Genomic DNA, 17435 nt, shown 5'->3' with positions numbered 1-17435 from the left:
ACAGCAGAGGTGAGCTGAGTGGGCTCCAGGCTTGCCGTGCTATGGAGTCTGCACAGATAACCCAGGAAAAAAGGCATGAAATGATTGTCTGCCGTTGCTTTCATGCAGGGAAGGAGGGGAGACTGACTACATGTACCCAAAAATCCCCGCGACAATGTTTTTGCCCCATCAGGCATTGGGAGCTTAACCCAGAATTCCAATGGGCAGCGGAGACCGCGGGAACTGTGGGATAGCTGCCCACAGTGCACCGCTCCGTGAGTCGATGCTAGCCATGGTAGTGAGGACGCACTCTGCCGACTTAATGGGCTTAGTGGGAACATACACAATCGACTTCTATAAAATCGACCTAATTTCGTAGTGTAGACATATTCAGACGAATAACTTGCTCTTATTCGAAAGGTAAGTATTTGTTTTTAGTAGATACAGTAAAATATTTTATATTTTAGACCCCAATCTCAGCAACTTTGTAAACATTAGTGCAAAATAAATTAAACAAATCAGGAAGCCACTTTTAAAATTATTTCAAAACATACTCTAGTTTTTGCTCATATGATCTGTAGGAAACAGAACATTACAAAGAAAGGTCCTGCTCCAGCACCATTAAAATGAATGGCAAACCTCTCACTGGCTTCAATGGGTGCAGAATTTGGCTCAAACTACTTTTAAATATAATTATCATGGTGACTTACATATGCAAATACCATACATCAATTAAGTACAGACAGACCATTAGGCATTTAATTATGCTGAAAATTACTGCTGCACTCAAGACACAATCACCAGTCCACATTACCCACCCAAAGACATCCAACAGAAGATCCTTGAGGAGCGAATAGTTCATTTGCTCTTGTCCCAACCTCTTGAGAAAGGCAAAGTGATCATATATGCCACTTAGACATACAATTGCCAGTTTTACTCTTCCAATGCATCTTTTGAAACATTTACCTCTAAAGGTGTCCAATTTCATTTTATTTGCAGTGTAATGGACATCAATCACCACCACCACAGAGGGCTAGACTGAGCCTTTAAGCAACCCTGTCTAAGGGATGGCTTACAGCTGTGCTTCTCCAGGAGAGCCCTGGGAAGAATCATCATCATCAGAGAGTCACAGTTCCAGCCCTGTTCCCCCTTGTTCAGGGTAAGGGAGGGGTCCATCTGGGATGGGGACTAATTTACTACATTCCTTTACCAGGTGTAACCTACTTCCCCTTAGCTCTGCTGGCTACAAAACTGGAGGAGTGCAGCCAAGTCTCCACTCCCTCCCAGACCCTCTCCACTTTCTCTTCACCATCTGCTTGAAGTGGGGGTGGGAGGTAGTAGTTCCATGCACATGCTCCCTCCTATGCCTGGAGCTGTATTGAGAGGAATATTTACAGAGCCATGCAGAGTGTAACAGTATCTTACTCCCCTGCATAGTTGTGTGCAGCTAGCCTAGGTACCAGTCCAGTCCATAGAATTAAAGTGTACATTCAAAGAAAGGTGATATTATTTCATTCCCAATGAAAAAAAGTTAGTGCTATTTTACTATTTACTAATTCACTTCTCCATTTAGCATCAGCATTTAGACTAAAAGGCAGAATAATAAAATGATACCACTGTGCATGTTCCATCCTAAAATCTCCCAAGTGTTTGAAAAAGGTGGGAACTATTACTGTTTGTTAGGCTTCACTGCAACTTTATGCATAAGGACTATTCAGGTGGACTATGGGTTTGCAAGATCCAACCCTGTGAGAAGATGCCTTTCCCAAACGTTTTTTTTTTCCTTTTTCTTTTTTTAAAAAGTCCACACACTATGTTGAGTCAAAACTCTACCCTCTTCCTTATATAACCCCCCTTTCCTCCTTGGGTTACTCGGGAGCAGGCAACACTCACCTGTGTGCCTGGACGCCTGATGATGTTGACATTAAAGGAGATCCTGAGTATCCCAGTGGTGATGTTGGATAGGTGGGTATCCTCTATCCACCCCTCTGCTGCAGTCCCTTTACTCCTAAAGTAAGTTAAAATTGGCGGTGCCTCCACCTGGCTGGCCCCTGTACACACTCAGTGGCGTGCCTTGGGAACCTCCAGGAATAAACCTATTCTAATAATAAATAAATAAATAAATAAATAAATAAATAAAATAATAATGTGTGGCATGGGTCTAACTCAAACATACCAATTATAAATAATATACATCCAAGATACTTAAATTCGAGTTTTCACACCTTTACTTAACAACTTAAAGAAACAGGATATAACAGACTAAAATTAAATGTCACTACTAATTTAAATCCACGGGGGGCAGTTAAATAAAATCAAATAACAAATATAGGATACAGTGATAAATGAAACTTATGTAACTGGTATTTACACTGCCACCAGTTACCCCACCCCAGAGTGTACACTCCTCTGGATTTCAGAGTCCTAGACACTTGCTGCGTGGGCGCACTTCAAGATCTTCAGCTGGAGACAGCACTCTGTTGGTTCTGTGTATCAGTCCAGCCAAGGCAACAAGCTGCACAACCCCTCTGACGACTGGAGTTGGCACCACCAAATGTCAGCAGCTCGGGGGCCTGGTTCAATGGGAAGATCACTCTGCCTCTCCTCAGACTCAGTCTCTCTGCTGTGCCCCTTCCCTTGCAAGTATTTTCCCAAACAAGAGTGGGGTTACTCACAGTTCCTTCACGGCAGGCCCACCTCCGTCACCTCTAGGCACAGCAAAAGTCTCTGCCCTGGCTCCAGTGAAGCCACCAATAGCTTAGGAGACTCCCTGCTCGATCAAAGCCCCTGCAAGCTCTCAGCAGCAGCTTCTGGTTTCCTAGCAGCAGCTCCTAGTATGGGCAGAGCTCAACAGCAGCAATCTCACTCCTCTTCCCAAAACAGAGTCCACTGCCTGCTCTCCCTGTGCTGTCTGGAAGAGCAAGTCTCTTACTCTTTCCCCAAGGCATCATGGGAGTTGTAGTCTCCAAGGCTAGATTGCAGCACACAGTATCTTCCCAACTGGAACACTCCCAATACAGTTCAGAGGCCCCTCTTGTAAAAGGTGCCTACACTTAGGTTCGGCTTTATTGCCAAAGTTAACAAAAAAAGAAAAAAAAATTTCCCCAGCTATAGCTGTTACCAGGATTCCTCCCTCAGAACTGATCAGCCCGCACCCTAGTCCTCGCTCTCCATCTCTTTAGAATGTCACCACCACCTCTCTGATGCCTAGGTGAGATAATGCGCCCACTGCAATAATGAGTCATCTGAATCCACCTACTCCTTCCCCAGTAGGATCAAACCTACTAACAGGTTAAGGGTGTATTGTAGAAGGCTGGAAATAAATTGAATACGAAATAGTGTATAGATGTATTGCTGGTGCGTGGATATGCTAATGTCATCAGTGAAATATCTACAACCTTGTCTGATCCCAAACACAGTATTAGTTGTAAGCAGCACACTTTTAGATCAGCATATCCTGCAATCAATGACAAATAACAGTTCCTAAGAGCACTTTAAAGTCTGACCTTACTGACTCTGCAGCCAAAACAGCCATTAACTCTCCAGCTCTTGGGCAGAATTTATCCAGATCACTAACTACTTTTTGACAAGCAACTTTGACCTGAGAAAACCCTAAGGGGATTTCAGTTAAAATATTAAGCCTTACTCTTTGGACAACAATGGCATAAAGTAGTACGTTTAGTATGCAAATGAAACGAGACAACTGTTAATCTTACTACTCCGATACACATACAGCTTGTTTTCTTGCATATTTGAAACCTATGTAACAGGAGCTGTGGTACTTATCCTGTAGGTGAAAGGTTCTGATTTTACTCCTGTTGACTCTCTTGTGAATGGACTATAGTTCCAGGAAAAGGGGACTACAGTTTATATAGTTTTGTCATATCGTCATTTCACCTCTTTGCCATAGGCATAGTTTGACTTCTACATTGGGGGTGGGGGGGACGCAGCATGCAGAGAGCGCCCATCTGATACTACCCTCTGTTCTTCTTAGCACTGTTCCTGCTTTGAGGGCCAGTGCCTGGGGTGGGGGGTAAAGCCATATTTCAGTCTCCCCTTCCTTCTCTGCATCCCCAGAGGAGTTATCAAGGGAGCAATCCCTGCGCACTTTTGACCACGGGGACTGGAATCATACCTGGTGCTTGTAAAATCTGTGTAAAGGGTCCTCCTTGTGCCCTCCCCATCTATTTGGTAAGGGCCAAATAGATGTTGGTTCTATTAAACTACTTAGGCAACAAAGTTCAGTGTTCAGAAATCAAAGCCATCTTCTGGAATTCTACTGCCCAGGGACACAGCAAGGCTGAAAACCGGAAACCGCCTTTAAAACCTATATTGTTAAAAGCTACTTGAAGCAAAGCTGTTCTAGGAATGAGGAATATGAATAGATACGCCTCTACTGATTCAACAGCCAGTTAGTTACCAGTGTGTTTGACTTGGCATTTTGCCAATATAGGAAACGAATTACACAGAAGACGCTTTGTAAACATAGGTTAACAGAACTTTAATTTTATCTGCAAGACCTATGACACATACAGTCCATATACTAAATCCTCTTGTAATAGGAGACAGGAGAATGAGTTTAAAAAAAAAAAACACTTGCTTTTTATGGAAGCACAAATAGGGTGGGACGACACTGGTAAAAATGCCTGTGCCCCATCTACATTAGCATTTCCACCAGACCTAGGCCAATTTTCTGAAAATCACTAGCACAGACAAGGCCTTTCACTAACCATACATCTGACTAATTCTCAAGTGGAGTAAGCAGAGTAATCAGAAATCTCTTCAGAGCACTAGCCCTTCCTACACTGAGGCTAGGTCTACACTGGGGGGTGGGGTCGACCTAAGATATGCAACTTCAGCTACACGAATAGCGTAGCTGAAGTCGGCGTATCTTAGGTCGATTTACCTGGCCGTGAGGATGGCGGCGAGTCGACCGCTGCCGCTCCCCCGTCGACTTCGCTTCTGCCTCTCGCCGCGGTGGAGTTCCGGAGTCAACGGCAGAGCGATCAGGGATCGATTTTATCGCGTCTACACTAGATGCGATAAATCGATCCCTGATAGATCGATCACTACCGTAGACGTACCCTGAGACTAATAATTCCTGTTTAGAAATGCAAAAGTAAAAATGGCAGAATAGGGAAAACTGGCTTCAGCACTTCTAGTGACAGTTGAAAAACTGTGACGAATACTTAGAACTGGAGGATAAATTTTATTTCATAACTTCTTCATACTGACAAATTCCATTTAGCTGGAATACCCACCCAGTTAGTACACAGCATAGCATCTTGAAAGCATATAGGATCTGAGTTTCATGTACACTCTGGCAATGTAAATAGCCTAATGTACATAATAATCAGGCCCTTGTAAGCTCCTCTGTCTGGGTTGTGTCCCCTTTCCTCCCCCCTTCCCCCCCCCCCCCATCATGGACACTAATGGGGAAATGATTTAAATAATACTGGTACCCAGTTTCTACAAGGACTTTTCCCATTGTTAGCACTGCTGCAGCTGCACTAATTCCAAACCACGGTGGGGAAAGTGCCAAAAATTCCCACTGGAAACACACCAGTTAGTATATCTGCCTAAGTTATTTAGAACAGTGGTTCTCACATATGCCAGTGGTCTGAAGAGGTTCTAGCATAAATGTGAAGCCTATACATTTGAAAGACAAGGTGGTCCCACCATGTCTTTCAAATGTCAATTTTGAAAGAAATCACTTCAAGTTGAGTGCCTTTATATTCCTCCCTGAGTTCCCCTGTACACCTATGCCTGTTTGCATTGTTTCACAGAAAATAAAGCCACTCTACTAACAACTCTCTCTGTTGGGAATCTCTTTGATGTAATTTCAGCCATGATGACACTAAAATAGAGGAGTAGCCAAATAAAACAAAAAATATTCCACCAACACAAACTGAGCTGGAGAGATTCAAGCTGTAAGAATAGCAGGCCTGATAGGATATATGGTATGAATAATTACGGAGTTTTATAACATATATGAGAAAATAAACTGCACAAATACAGATACAAAATGGGTGGAAGTAACCAACAATACACTCCACACGGAGTGAGGTTATTTTCATCTGGTCACCTTAAACATTGTTCAGTTATTACATTTTCATTTAATCACTCTCTAGAAGGTGTGGGAACAGAATTGGGAGCTTCTGAGAGAAGATGACACGAAAGTGTTTGAGAACTACTGATTAGGAGCCTGCTACAAGAACTTACAAAAGAGCATTACAGCAGAGAATGCAAAAGATATTTAAGAAGCTTCAGTGAAACTAGACCTTTCCAGCCAGCCAAGGCTTACACAGTTCCTATATAAAGGATGATGAATTAATATTGGAAAAAGAAAAAATCTGTATGCAAATCATTTTAATAAATAACTAAGGGAGGGGGAGAAATCAAAGCAGACCCTTGATTATTTTTATTTTGTGTATGCACGAGTTTTACATGGGTTACAATAGTGCTACGTCTGTCTTTAAACAACACATGAACCTAAAAAAAAACACAACAACAACGAGGAGTCTGGTGGCCCCTTAAAGACTAACAGATTTATTTGGGCATAAGCTTCCCCACGAAACCTTATGCCCAAATAAATCTGTTAGTCTGTATCCACAAAAACAATGAAGAGTCTGGTGGCACCTTAAAGACAAACATGGCTACCCCTCTGATACATGAGCCTAAGCTTCCCAAGTAGCTATGGTATGCATCAGAAGGGAAAGACAACATGAAACTCATTTGCCCTTCTGAGGCAATGGCACTTTCACTAGCTTCAATAAATCTAACCATCCAGCCAAAAATTTTAAGTCTGACTTTGTCATAAATTTCTTACATCTCATCATTTAAGCTGCATAGAAGTGTAAATAGACAAAACTACGTGAAAGAATTAATGGAAGATATTGGTATAATGAGACTGAAAACTATGCTGTATGTTGCGTCTTTCCTAACTTTAGCCACACTTCCAATAAATACATTAGTTTAAACTGTCATTCTGGTTGTGTATTAGTAAGCTTTTTATATTCTGCTGGCAAAGTGGATTTGGAGCCAACGAGCCATCAACCTATTTCAGTTTTTTTAGCTTGCATTCTTGTTAGACGATTTCCGCTATATCAGCGTCTACTCTCCTATATTATCTTAAACAGTTTTTGTTCTTTGTTGTCATGCAGAGCAAAACAACATTATTTTCAATGCCAAAGTCAGATCTGAAAGGTAGCTACTAAAATTTCAATGGTGAAATATAAAGCTCTGTATAGTAGAAGCAGGTATACGGAAACCCCTTTTTATATAGATATATAAAAATACATTTCATGTGAAAGCTTTAATAAGTTCCCTTTCAATAAACAAACTTACTATGTAAAAATTATTGATCTCTTGATTTTCACAACTGACATTCAATTTTAGCTAATTTGCCAATCTACAAAAGTTTATAAAGGTTTTTATCGATTTCCTATATAAAACTGTATTGTACATGTAACAAAGGGAAATATATTACTATTACATCAAGATAAAAAAACAACATCCTCAAACATATCTTTAACCATTTTTGTAACAAAATTCTATACAATGTTAATATGTAAACAGTGATTTTTGTCTTCTACAGAAATTCTAGTGTGTTATATCTGACATTTTAAAATCATCATCATCATGCTGGCAGATCTTGCCAATTATAACTTTTTCAAAAATTAAAACTACATAGAAACAGCCTCAAGAATTGATCTGACTTATAAGTTGCAAAATAAGTTGTATTTAAACAAGGCAAAAGCTCCTTATATGGTGACATTTGGGGATACTCTCTTGTGTAAATATTATCCCTTTGATCGTACTAAGTTCCTTCTCCCAACACTACTCCACCAAACAAACAAAATATTTACAGTATTGTAACGTATGTGACAGAATATAACCCATGTACACACCCTACACAGTATTGTAACAATCTTTGTAAAAGTATACCTTGTAAGGTATCATGTGAAAACTCAATTTGCTGGTCAGTACTGTCCTAGTGTAAAGTACGTACAGCAACATTGTATGTGAAGTTATAAGATTCCCTGCATGATGTTATTAACACGTTTCAAACCCCACAGTCCTGCCTAGGCAGAAGTCAGGTCTGTTCTAAACAAAGGAGGGAATGTGTGCTTGCCTTAATTTGCATTTAAGCAGTATACAGGGTAATCAAACAGGGAAGGAAAACAAAGGAAGTTCAAAACACGTGGAAAAAGCCAGCAGAGAACATCCTTCCACATAGACTCTTTGTCTCTTAGGTCTCAGATGGAAATGTTTTTCAAGAGGGAGTCAAAACATAAAAAGGAGGGATAAACACCCCAAAGCACCCTCTCTCTGCCCCTGCCCATTGCATTCACTGCACCTGAAGAGACAAAGAAAGCAGCCTTTGGACTCCAGGGAAGGGGTCCTGACCTAAAGAGTTTGGTCAGTGAGACTGCTGAAAGCATGTGGTGAGAAATCTTTGCTTTGAATCTAACGTAGCTTGTTAAGTTAGGCATCAGTAAGCATTTTATCTTTATTTTTCTTGTAACCATGTCTGACTTCTATGCCTCATTACTTGCACTCACTTAAAATCTCTCTTTAATCTCTCTCTAGTTAATAAACTTGTTTATTGTTTTATCTAATCCAGTGAGTTCAAGCTGAAGTGTCTGGATAACTCCATTTGGGGTAACAAGTTGTGTGCATAATTAGTCCCTTAAAGGAATAAAGGACTCAATAGATTTGTACCGTCTCGGAGAGGGCATAGCAGTAAAGGACATACATTTCTGGGGGGAAATCTGGGATTGGGAGGGTGTTAGGGTCACCCTGCAGAATAACCAAGACTGGTAAGAACCAAGGTGTGCCTCGCTGGCTGTGTGCTGGGAGTGACTTACATGCTGGAGGCTGTTAGTGAGCAGTCCAGACTCAAGACTACAGCAGCAAAGCAGTGTAAAGGGCACCCCAGGTTAGAGGGCAGGAGTGACACAGCTACTCATTAGTATGGATTGTACTCTGGTATGTCACACTGCAAAAACTAGCCACAACAATTTAAACCACAAACCAACCAGTAACTTTGTTAAGTGATCCATTAGTTAACAGAAGATCCAAATGTAATGTCTGGTCACTGAACATTTGTTACAATCAATCTGTGGTAGAGAAATGTGGCTTCATCAGTAGTGCACATAATGAACAGATCCCCGCTCAGGAAACTAGTTGCTCAGGAATTCTTTGTGAAAGCATGCAAACAGAATTGCACCCCCTCCCTCCAAAAAATGGAACGTTCCTAAGCCAACTACATGGTCAGTTGTGTACTGTGGGAACCCATTTTGCCTTTAGTTTGTGATATTTCTTACCTTCCCATGCCCCGTTTTCACAAATAAATGACTATTAACCAACAACTTTTATAAACAACCCCAGAAACAAATCCTCGACCACCGCACAACCCCTGAATAAATAGGCTTTGCACAGGGATTCTCCCTGGGGACGAAGGGTCATGGAACCATCTCTTCAGGCTTGGGGGGGAACTGGAATCACAGCATGGCCACTGCTGCAGCATCTTTCCCAGCTTTTGTACTCTCGCTTCATTAGGATGCAACTGGCCATGCTCAAGTAACCACTGGCTACTTCATCATTCCTCTTCTAGCCTACCCCGCACTATCCCCAGCTCTCCCCCCGCCTTCATTCTGCAGTGGAGTAACCACTAAAATCCTTGCATGTAAAGGGTACAGCAGAGTCTCCGTGTGTGCGCCCTCCTCATCCTGCCCTTCCTCCACACAGCAGAACCACACCACCACTGTTTGGAAAAGCTGGGCAGCATCTTGTTTATTGATCAGGACACGCAGATGAACAAGGACAAACATGGGGATGGATTTTAAGCGGCAGGCCACTTTATTAAAACTTCACATCGAAGAGGGGCACTATCTATCCATCTCCCCATGCTAGGCATTAGGTGCGTTCAGTGTAGGGTTCACAGGGCATTTATCATATAGCCCATACTAAGGGTAGCCTCCCTAGTGCCTATGCAAATGTTTCGTCTTCCTCTGCTGAATCCTCTCCTTTTCCTCCTCCAAAGGGGACTGAAGGTACCAAAGAGGGTCCCTACTCTCCAGAACTCCACTTTTCCATAGACCTAGGGTCCACCAGAGAAATCACATGTCTCTTATTTTCTGGTTGCTGGCTCTTTGGCCTATTATCTGCACTGGACACCTGCCTCAAGTGGCTAAAAATGGTAAAAGAGGTCTGAGAAACCCCAGGCTGGGTTTAATTAAGAGACTATAGAAAGCAAGAGACAAGCAACTTACATCTGTCTGGCCAATGAACAAAGGGGTTCTCAGTGGGAGGAGGGGTCTATTCCTATATACATTCCCCTTTATCCTAAGCTAATCAGCACCTTGCGGTTCCAATCAAGTTTCTCTTCCATTAGATCAGTGGGTGTCAGTGCACTCAAAACGGCATCTGAAGAAGTGAGGTTTTTACCCACGAAAGCTTATGCCCAAATAAATCTGTTAGTCTTTAAGATGCCACCAGACTCCTTGTTGTTTTTGAAGGATAGTGTCATGATGTATTTTCCCTTCTTCTGACTGTTCCAAAGTAGTAATTACTTCAGAGAACAGCAACAGGAAATAAAACCACAACAATAAAGAGAGGGATTTCTTTTTCAATTTATATAACATACAGGCTGGGTTTCATATCTTTCTTAAGCAACTTCCTGCTCTTGTGATTCCAGTGAGATGCTGGGAGATAAACAATGGTATCCATTTGTCATGCTAGCATTAGGGCAAGAGAAATTGCATGCAACAAGTAGAGATAGGTACTTCAGTCTCTCCTCAAGAATAAGCAAGTCATGTTTTCTAGAGAAGCTAAAAGGAAACATGGATCATACAAAAGGAAACGTAGTTGGAAACTATGGGAAAGCTATTACATCTACCAACTCACATTCCTGCTAGTCCATGAGGGAAATTGTCTTTCATACTTAGTTTGCTTTGTAATGGGCTCTTTTTGTTTTTTAATGATTTTATGTGACTGAAAGCAGAAGTTGAATATTTGGTCAGACAAAAGTTTTCAGCACAAGATACTGTATATTACATTGTGTGAGTGTGAGAGAGAGAGAGAGAGAGAGAGAGAGAGAGAGAGAGAGAGAGGGAGAGAGAGAGAAGAGCTTACTTCACCTATTCACTTCTATGAAAAATGTATTCAAACACTTTTTAAAAAGAAATCAATTATGGTATTTAACCAAATAACTGAATCTGACTACAATTACAAACCAAAATAAATATTCTGTGCTCAATACATCCAGCTTCATAATGTGAAAAATATTTATTATGGATGCTGAAAGGCCAAGTTTCTCCAGTTTGTTCAGTATATATCTTGTTCGTTACCCAGACAGGACAATCAAAATGAAAATATATATTAATAAAATCTCTTACCTCAGCCTCTCTTCTTCTTTCTTGCGAAGGCTGAAATCTCGTTGGACCACCTGAAGAACATGCTCTGCTTCATCATCTGTCAAACCAGATAGATCCAGTTTCCTCCCCATTATTTGCTCTATCCTGGATATAAACAATAAAAAAGTACCTGAAATCACAAAAAGCAACAAAAGTACCAAGTGAGCAACTTGAAAGCATTGTATGGACTTCAATGAATTCATAAAATAAAGGACTATTTCGAATAGACCCTCAAAAGTTATTTTCAAAAATGGGCAAATATTTCTATCACTTGGTAAGGGACAACATTGCTACTCTACCTACAAGTAATATGTTACAGTGACCAAAAAGAAATTTAGAAATTCCAAGAGTTCAAAATCAAATCAACTACATGTAGACTTTGGAAACCAATAAAATACAATTTTATTTCCAAGAAAAGCATAGGATTTTTTTTAAATTCCCATTGCGATCCCGATGGAGGAGTGAGATTCATGCTTCTGGAATGTCTTGCCCTATTGGACTAAATACCTCAAGTTACCTGTTTGGTCTTAATCCATCTAGAAATGTTTTTTCAGAAAACTGCCATTCAATAATATTCCTAACAGAAATTTGACGTACCCTGAACAATTCTGCCTCAAAACTATGTGTGGGGGGGGGGGAACTCAGAGTGGAAGATTCACCACAAACCAATGCACTAAATAATTACTAATTTCATTTTAGCCTTGAAGATTGGAAAACAAAGTTGAAGTGTTGAACATGTAAATCATCAGTATATCTACAGAAACAGAGGAACTGAAACAAAGAGTATCTGATTTACAGGATAATGCCAGATAAGGCATCCAGCAGGAGCTAAAACTACAGTGTAAAGCCCAACAAAATAATTGGAAGACTTAGAAAAGCATAGGAGCTGAGAAAACATCCAAATAATGGAACCGAGAGAACATAAAACAGGAAAATTCAATAAAATATTTGGGGCCTGGATATGAGAATTTTTGCAAATGGATAGCAACAAAAAATGATATTTGAAACAGAAGTACAAAACAGATTCAATTATAAACCCGGAAGTGTAAACAACAGATTTGCTGGCAAACAAAGAGCAGCAAGGCTGTAAGACTACAACTTCTAGGATCATCAACACAAAATTTTGGACATGTCTCACTCCAAAACAAAAATGCAAAGAAGGAAAGAACAGGATCTCATTCATCTAGGATTATGCCATCAATATACCGAACAGGAGAGGAGAATTAAAAAAAAATAATGCATAAACAGCTCCACAATATACAGATATAATTTGCTCTGCAGTCTGCTATCCCAAAAATCACCTATGAAAAGAACAAACTCCTCCTCATCACCAACAGATGTTCAGAGTTTTCTACAAGGAATCAAAAACGATCTCAAAACCTGATGAAATATTTTTACAGCTAAAGAAAATATATTGAAATGTATTTACCTAAGGGACTAAACTAGTTTAGAGCTCATTATCTAAACACTTTGATTACCCCTACCATGATAGTATCAGTATCCCCCAAGTAGTTACGGAATTTTTTTTCTTTCTGTGAGTGGTTGATGGGACAAAAAGGAAATGTTCAAGCATTCTAAAAGCTCTAAATGTGAAACAGAGAAGCGGCTGTGAAAAAGGCAATTCCTAGAACCTACGCCTACCTGTCTGGGAAATGATGGTCCAACACTTCGTTTTTTTTCATTTTCGTTTGTTTTGTTTTATTAAACTAGTAAATTCAACTATCAATACTGGCTCCTGTGAAAATTTTACCAGTAAGGGAACCCAAAAACCATGCATGCTATTCATAGTTTTATATGGAAGCCACAGTATCCAATCATTGCAGATCCATTTTGCACTCTTAATAATTTCATATAAAAACTTACAAAGAACTCTTTGGAATTCTTATGTGTAAAATTTTCAGCAGCTTTGTATCTATTACAAGTTTAAAATCTCTTCTAAGAATGTGTATAGCCCAAAGATATATCTAAGCAATACTCTAAACAAATAAAATTATGGCGTGGAATTAAGTGATCTTTGTGTTAGAGCAAGCGGTGAAAATGTGAAACATGCTACATTTCATCCTGAAATAATTTTCCAAAATAAGATGGCCCATTTGTTGCCAACACTTCAATTGAAAATGCATTTGTGTTGTTTTTACTGTATTTTATCTGCTCCAATTCTTTAGTTCTTTGAAAGGGAACTGCATATTCCTGGAAAGAGAATGTCATTTATCTTTTTCTACTTGTTTGGCTATTGTTGAACTTTAAAATTCACTAACTAAAATCTCTTATTTTGACACTCAAAATATAAATAGATGTAATTAATGGTATGCTAGATGAAATCAAAGACATTGTTAATAAATGTCTGAAATTAGATTACAAATTCTTTGGGTGAGGAACTATTTCTTAATGTGTATCTGTACATTACTAGGCACAATGAGGCTGTGATCCTGATTTGGTCCTTTGTGTGTTACCATGAAGCAAAACCCAAACATTTATAAGTTTCAACAAATGACAGGAAAACTTTTGATGAATGCTTTCAAATCTCAATTCTAAAGCAATAACTGAAATCTATAGTTTTTCCTTGTTGTTCAATGACACAAGGTCTTTTAGGATTTCCCTGATAGAGCAATTGCTAGAAGAAATATGTTAGTAAAGCTGTGCTTGAGGCGGCATTGCTTGGTGGTAGGGAATCAGTCCCCAGGGTAGACTGTCAGGATCTAAAAAAGGCTGTTTCATCTGTCTTGCATTTATTTTTTTGAATTACATCAATTTTAGAAAGAATATTACAACAGTAAAAAGTTCTCAGCAAAAAGTATTACATGCTTTTTTCCTCCAAATTCTATAAGCAGCAGCTTATTTATCTCAGGGTATGTCTACACTACGGGATTAATCCAAATTTATATAATTCGAATTTGGGAAACAAATTGTATAAATTCGATTGTATGCGGCCACACTAAGCACATTAATTCGGCGGTGTGCGTCCATATACCGGGGCTACAACCCAGGTCGATTTCTGGAGCGTTGCACTGTGGGTAGCTATCCCATAGCTATCCCATAGTTCCCTCAGTCTCCTCTGCCCATTGGAATTCTGGGTGGAGATCCCAATGCATGATGGGGCCAAAAACATTGTTGCGGGTGGTTCTGGGTATATCCTCCCCCCTCTCCAGGAAGCAACGGCAGACAACCGTTCCGCACCTTTTTCCTGGGTGAACAGTGCAGACGCCATACCACGGCAAGCATGGAGCCCGCTCAGCTCAAGACAGCAGTCATGAACATTGTAAATACCTCGCGCCTTATCGTGCAGTTTATGCTGAACAAGAACCTGGAAAACCAAGCAGCGAGGAGCAGGCTACAGCAGCGCGGCGACGAGAGTGATGAGGATATAGACATGGAATTCTATCGAACCGCGGGACCCGGTGCTTTGGAGATCATGCTGTTAATGGGGCAGGTTATAGGCATGGAACGCCGATTCTGGGCCCGGGAAACAAGCACAGACTGGTGGGACCGCATAGTGTTGCAGGTGTGGGACGATTCCCAGTGTCTGCGGAACTTTCGCATGCGTAAGGGCACTTTCATGGAACTTTGTGACTTGCTTTCCCCTGCCCTGAAGCACCAGAATACCAGGATGAGAGCAGCCCTCACAGTTGAGAAGCGAGTGGCAATAGCCCTGTGGAAGCTTGCAACGCCAGACAGCTACCGGTCAGTCGGGAATCAATTTGGAGTGGGCAAATCTACTGTGGGGGCTGCTGTGATGCAAGTAGCCAAAGCAAGCACTGAGGTGCTGCTACACAAGCTAGTGACTCTGGGAGATGTGCAGGTCATAGTGGATGGCTTTGCTGCAATGGGATTCCCTAACTGTGGTGGGGCGATAGATGGAACCCACATCCCTATCTTGGCACCGGAGCACCAGGGTACCCAGTACATAAACCACAAGGGGTACTTTTCAATGGTGCTGCAAGCACTTGTGGATCACAAGGGACGTTTCACCAACATCAACGCGGGCTGGCCGGGAAGGGTTCATGATGCTCGCGTCTTCAGGAACACTACTCTGTTTAAAGGGCTGCAGCAAGGGACTTACTTCCTGGACCAGAAAATGACCGTTGGGGATGTTGAAATGCCAATAGTTATTCTTGGAGACCCAGCCTACCCCTTAATGCCATGGCTCATGAAGCCATACACAGGCAGCCTCGACAGGAGTCAGGAGCTGTTCAACTACAGGCTGAGCAAGTGCAGAATGGTGGTAGAATGTGCATTTGGCCGTTTAAAAGGTCGCTGGCGATCGCTACTAACTCGCTCTGACCTCAGCCAAAGAAATCTCCCCATTGTTATTTCTGCTTGCTGTGTGCTCCACAATCTCTGTGAAAGTAAGGGGGAGACCTTTATGGCAGGGTGGGAGGCTGAGGCAAATCGCCTGGCTGCTGATTACGCGCAGCCAGACACCAGGGCGATTAGAAGAACACACCAGGAAGCGCTGTGCATCAGAGAAGCTTTGAAAACCAGTTTCATGACTGGCCAGGCTACAGTGTGAAATTTCTGTTTGTTTCTCCCTTCATGAGAAAACCAGCCCCCTTTATTGACTCATTCATTCTCTGTAAGCAACCCACCCTCCCCCTTCCCCCAGCTTTCTTTCAAAGGAAATAAAGTCACTATCGTTTAAAAATCATGTATTCTTTATTAAGTGATTATAAACATAGGGAGAGAACAAAGAAGGTAATCTGGGTGAGGTTTGGGAGGAGGATAGGAGGGAAGTAAAAGGCCACTGAATAAATTCAATATAATGACAGCCTTTTGGTTGGGCTGTCCACTGGGGTGGAGTGGGAGGGTGCACGGAGCCTCCCCCCCGCGTTCTTACACGTCTGGGTGAGGGGGATATGGAACATGGTGAGGGGGGAGGGAGGTTATACAGCGGCTGCAGCGGCACTCTGTCATCCTGCTGCCGCTCCTGAAGCTCCACCAGACGCCGGAGCATGTCCGTTTGCTCACGCAGCAGCCCCAGCGTTGCAGCCTGCCACCTCTCATCTCGAGCGTCCCTCAAGACCTCACGTTCACTGGCATCTTTCCTAAATTTAGATACAGTGTCCTTCCACTCATTCAAATGAGCTCTTTCATTGCGGGTGGATTCCATTATTTCTGTGAACATGTCGTCTCGCGTCCTCTTTCTACGCCGCCTTATCTGAGATAGGCTTCGGGACGGAGGAGGGAGGCTTGAAAAATTTGCAGCTGCTGGAGGGAGGGTTGAAAGAAAGGAGAGAAGTTTTTAAACTGATACATTTTACAGAACAATGCTTATACTCTTTCATGGTGAAAAACACTATTCACATTACATAGCACATGTGATTTCAGTACAAGGTCGCATTTTCCATCTTAATATTGAGTGCCTGTGGCTTTGGTGTTAGAGATCACAGACGCAGGTCCGGGCAACAGAATTCAGCTTGCAGGCAGCCATGGTAAGCCATTGTCTTTCGGCTTCTGCACCCCCCTTTCCCACATACCAAGCAAAGCCTGTTGACTGCTGCGGTTTTCCTGTTAACCTTCAGCAGCAGAAAACAACCCCCCCCCCACCATCCAATTCTCTGGGATGATCGCTTTATCCCTCCCCCCACCGCGTGGCAGGTATCAGGGAAGATCCCTGCAGAAACCAAACTAACCCCCCCCGCCCCCTCTCCCGCCATGAATTCCCTGGGATGATCAATGTACCCCTCCCCCGACCGCGTGGCTGGTAACAGGGAAGATCCCTGCTAGCCAAACGCGAAAAGCTCAGGGCCAATTCCCCCCCCCCCCCTGTGCTTGGCTAACTGCAGGGAGGGATTTCTTTTCAGCCACAGGCAAACAGCCCAGTAGGAACGGCCACCTCTGTCCCCTTAATTAAGTTCCCGTATTTCAACCAGGTTACCATGAGCGATATCACTCTCCTGAGGATTACACAGCAAGATAAAGAACGGATGTTGCTTGAATGCCAGCAAACACCGGGACCATACGCTGCCAGGCTTTGTCAGGCAATGATACCAGATTACTTGCTGCAAGCATGGCGTGGTCAAGTGTCCTACCATGGAG

At 42.0% G+C, this 17435-nt stretch overlaps 1 protein-coding gene across 2 annotated transcripts in view; it reads right to left on the bottom strand.

The window, feature by feature from the left end:
* Nucleotides 1-11491, bottom strand: part of MYRIP (myosin VIIA and Rab interacting protein) — a 353060-nt gene extending 341569 nt beyond the window's left edge. For both annotated transcript variants that reach the window (XM_065399403.1, XM_065399404.1), the window contains exon 1: nt 11382-11491. In XM_065399403.1, coding sequence (XP_065255475.1) covers nt 11382-11491 — 110 coding nt within the window. The remainder of the gene's footprint in view (nt 1-11381) is intronic.
* Between the last annotated feature and the right edge of the window lie 5944 nt (nt 11492-17435).

This window comes from Emys orbicularis, chromosome 2, assembly GCF_028017835.1.
Source record: "Emys orbicularis isolate rEmyOrb1 chromosome 2, rEmyOrb1.hap1, whole genome shotgun sequence".
In the NCBI taxonomy this organism is placed as follows: domain Eukaryota; kingdom Metazoa; phylum Chordata; order Testudines; family Emydidae; genus Emys; species Emys orbicularis.
This window is presented reverse-complemented; position numbering and strand designations above follow the sequence as displayed.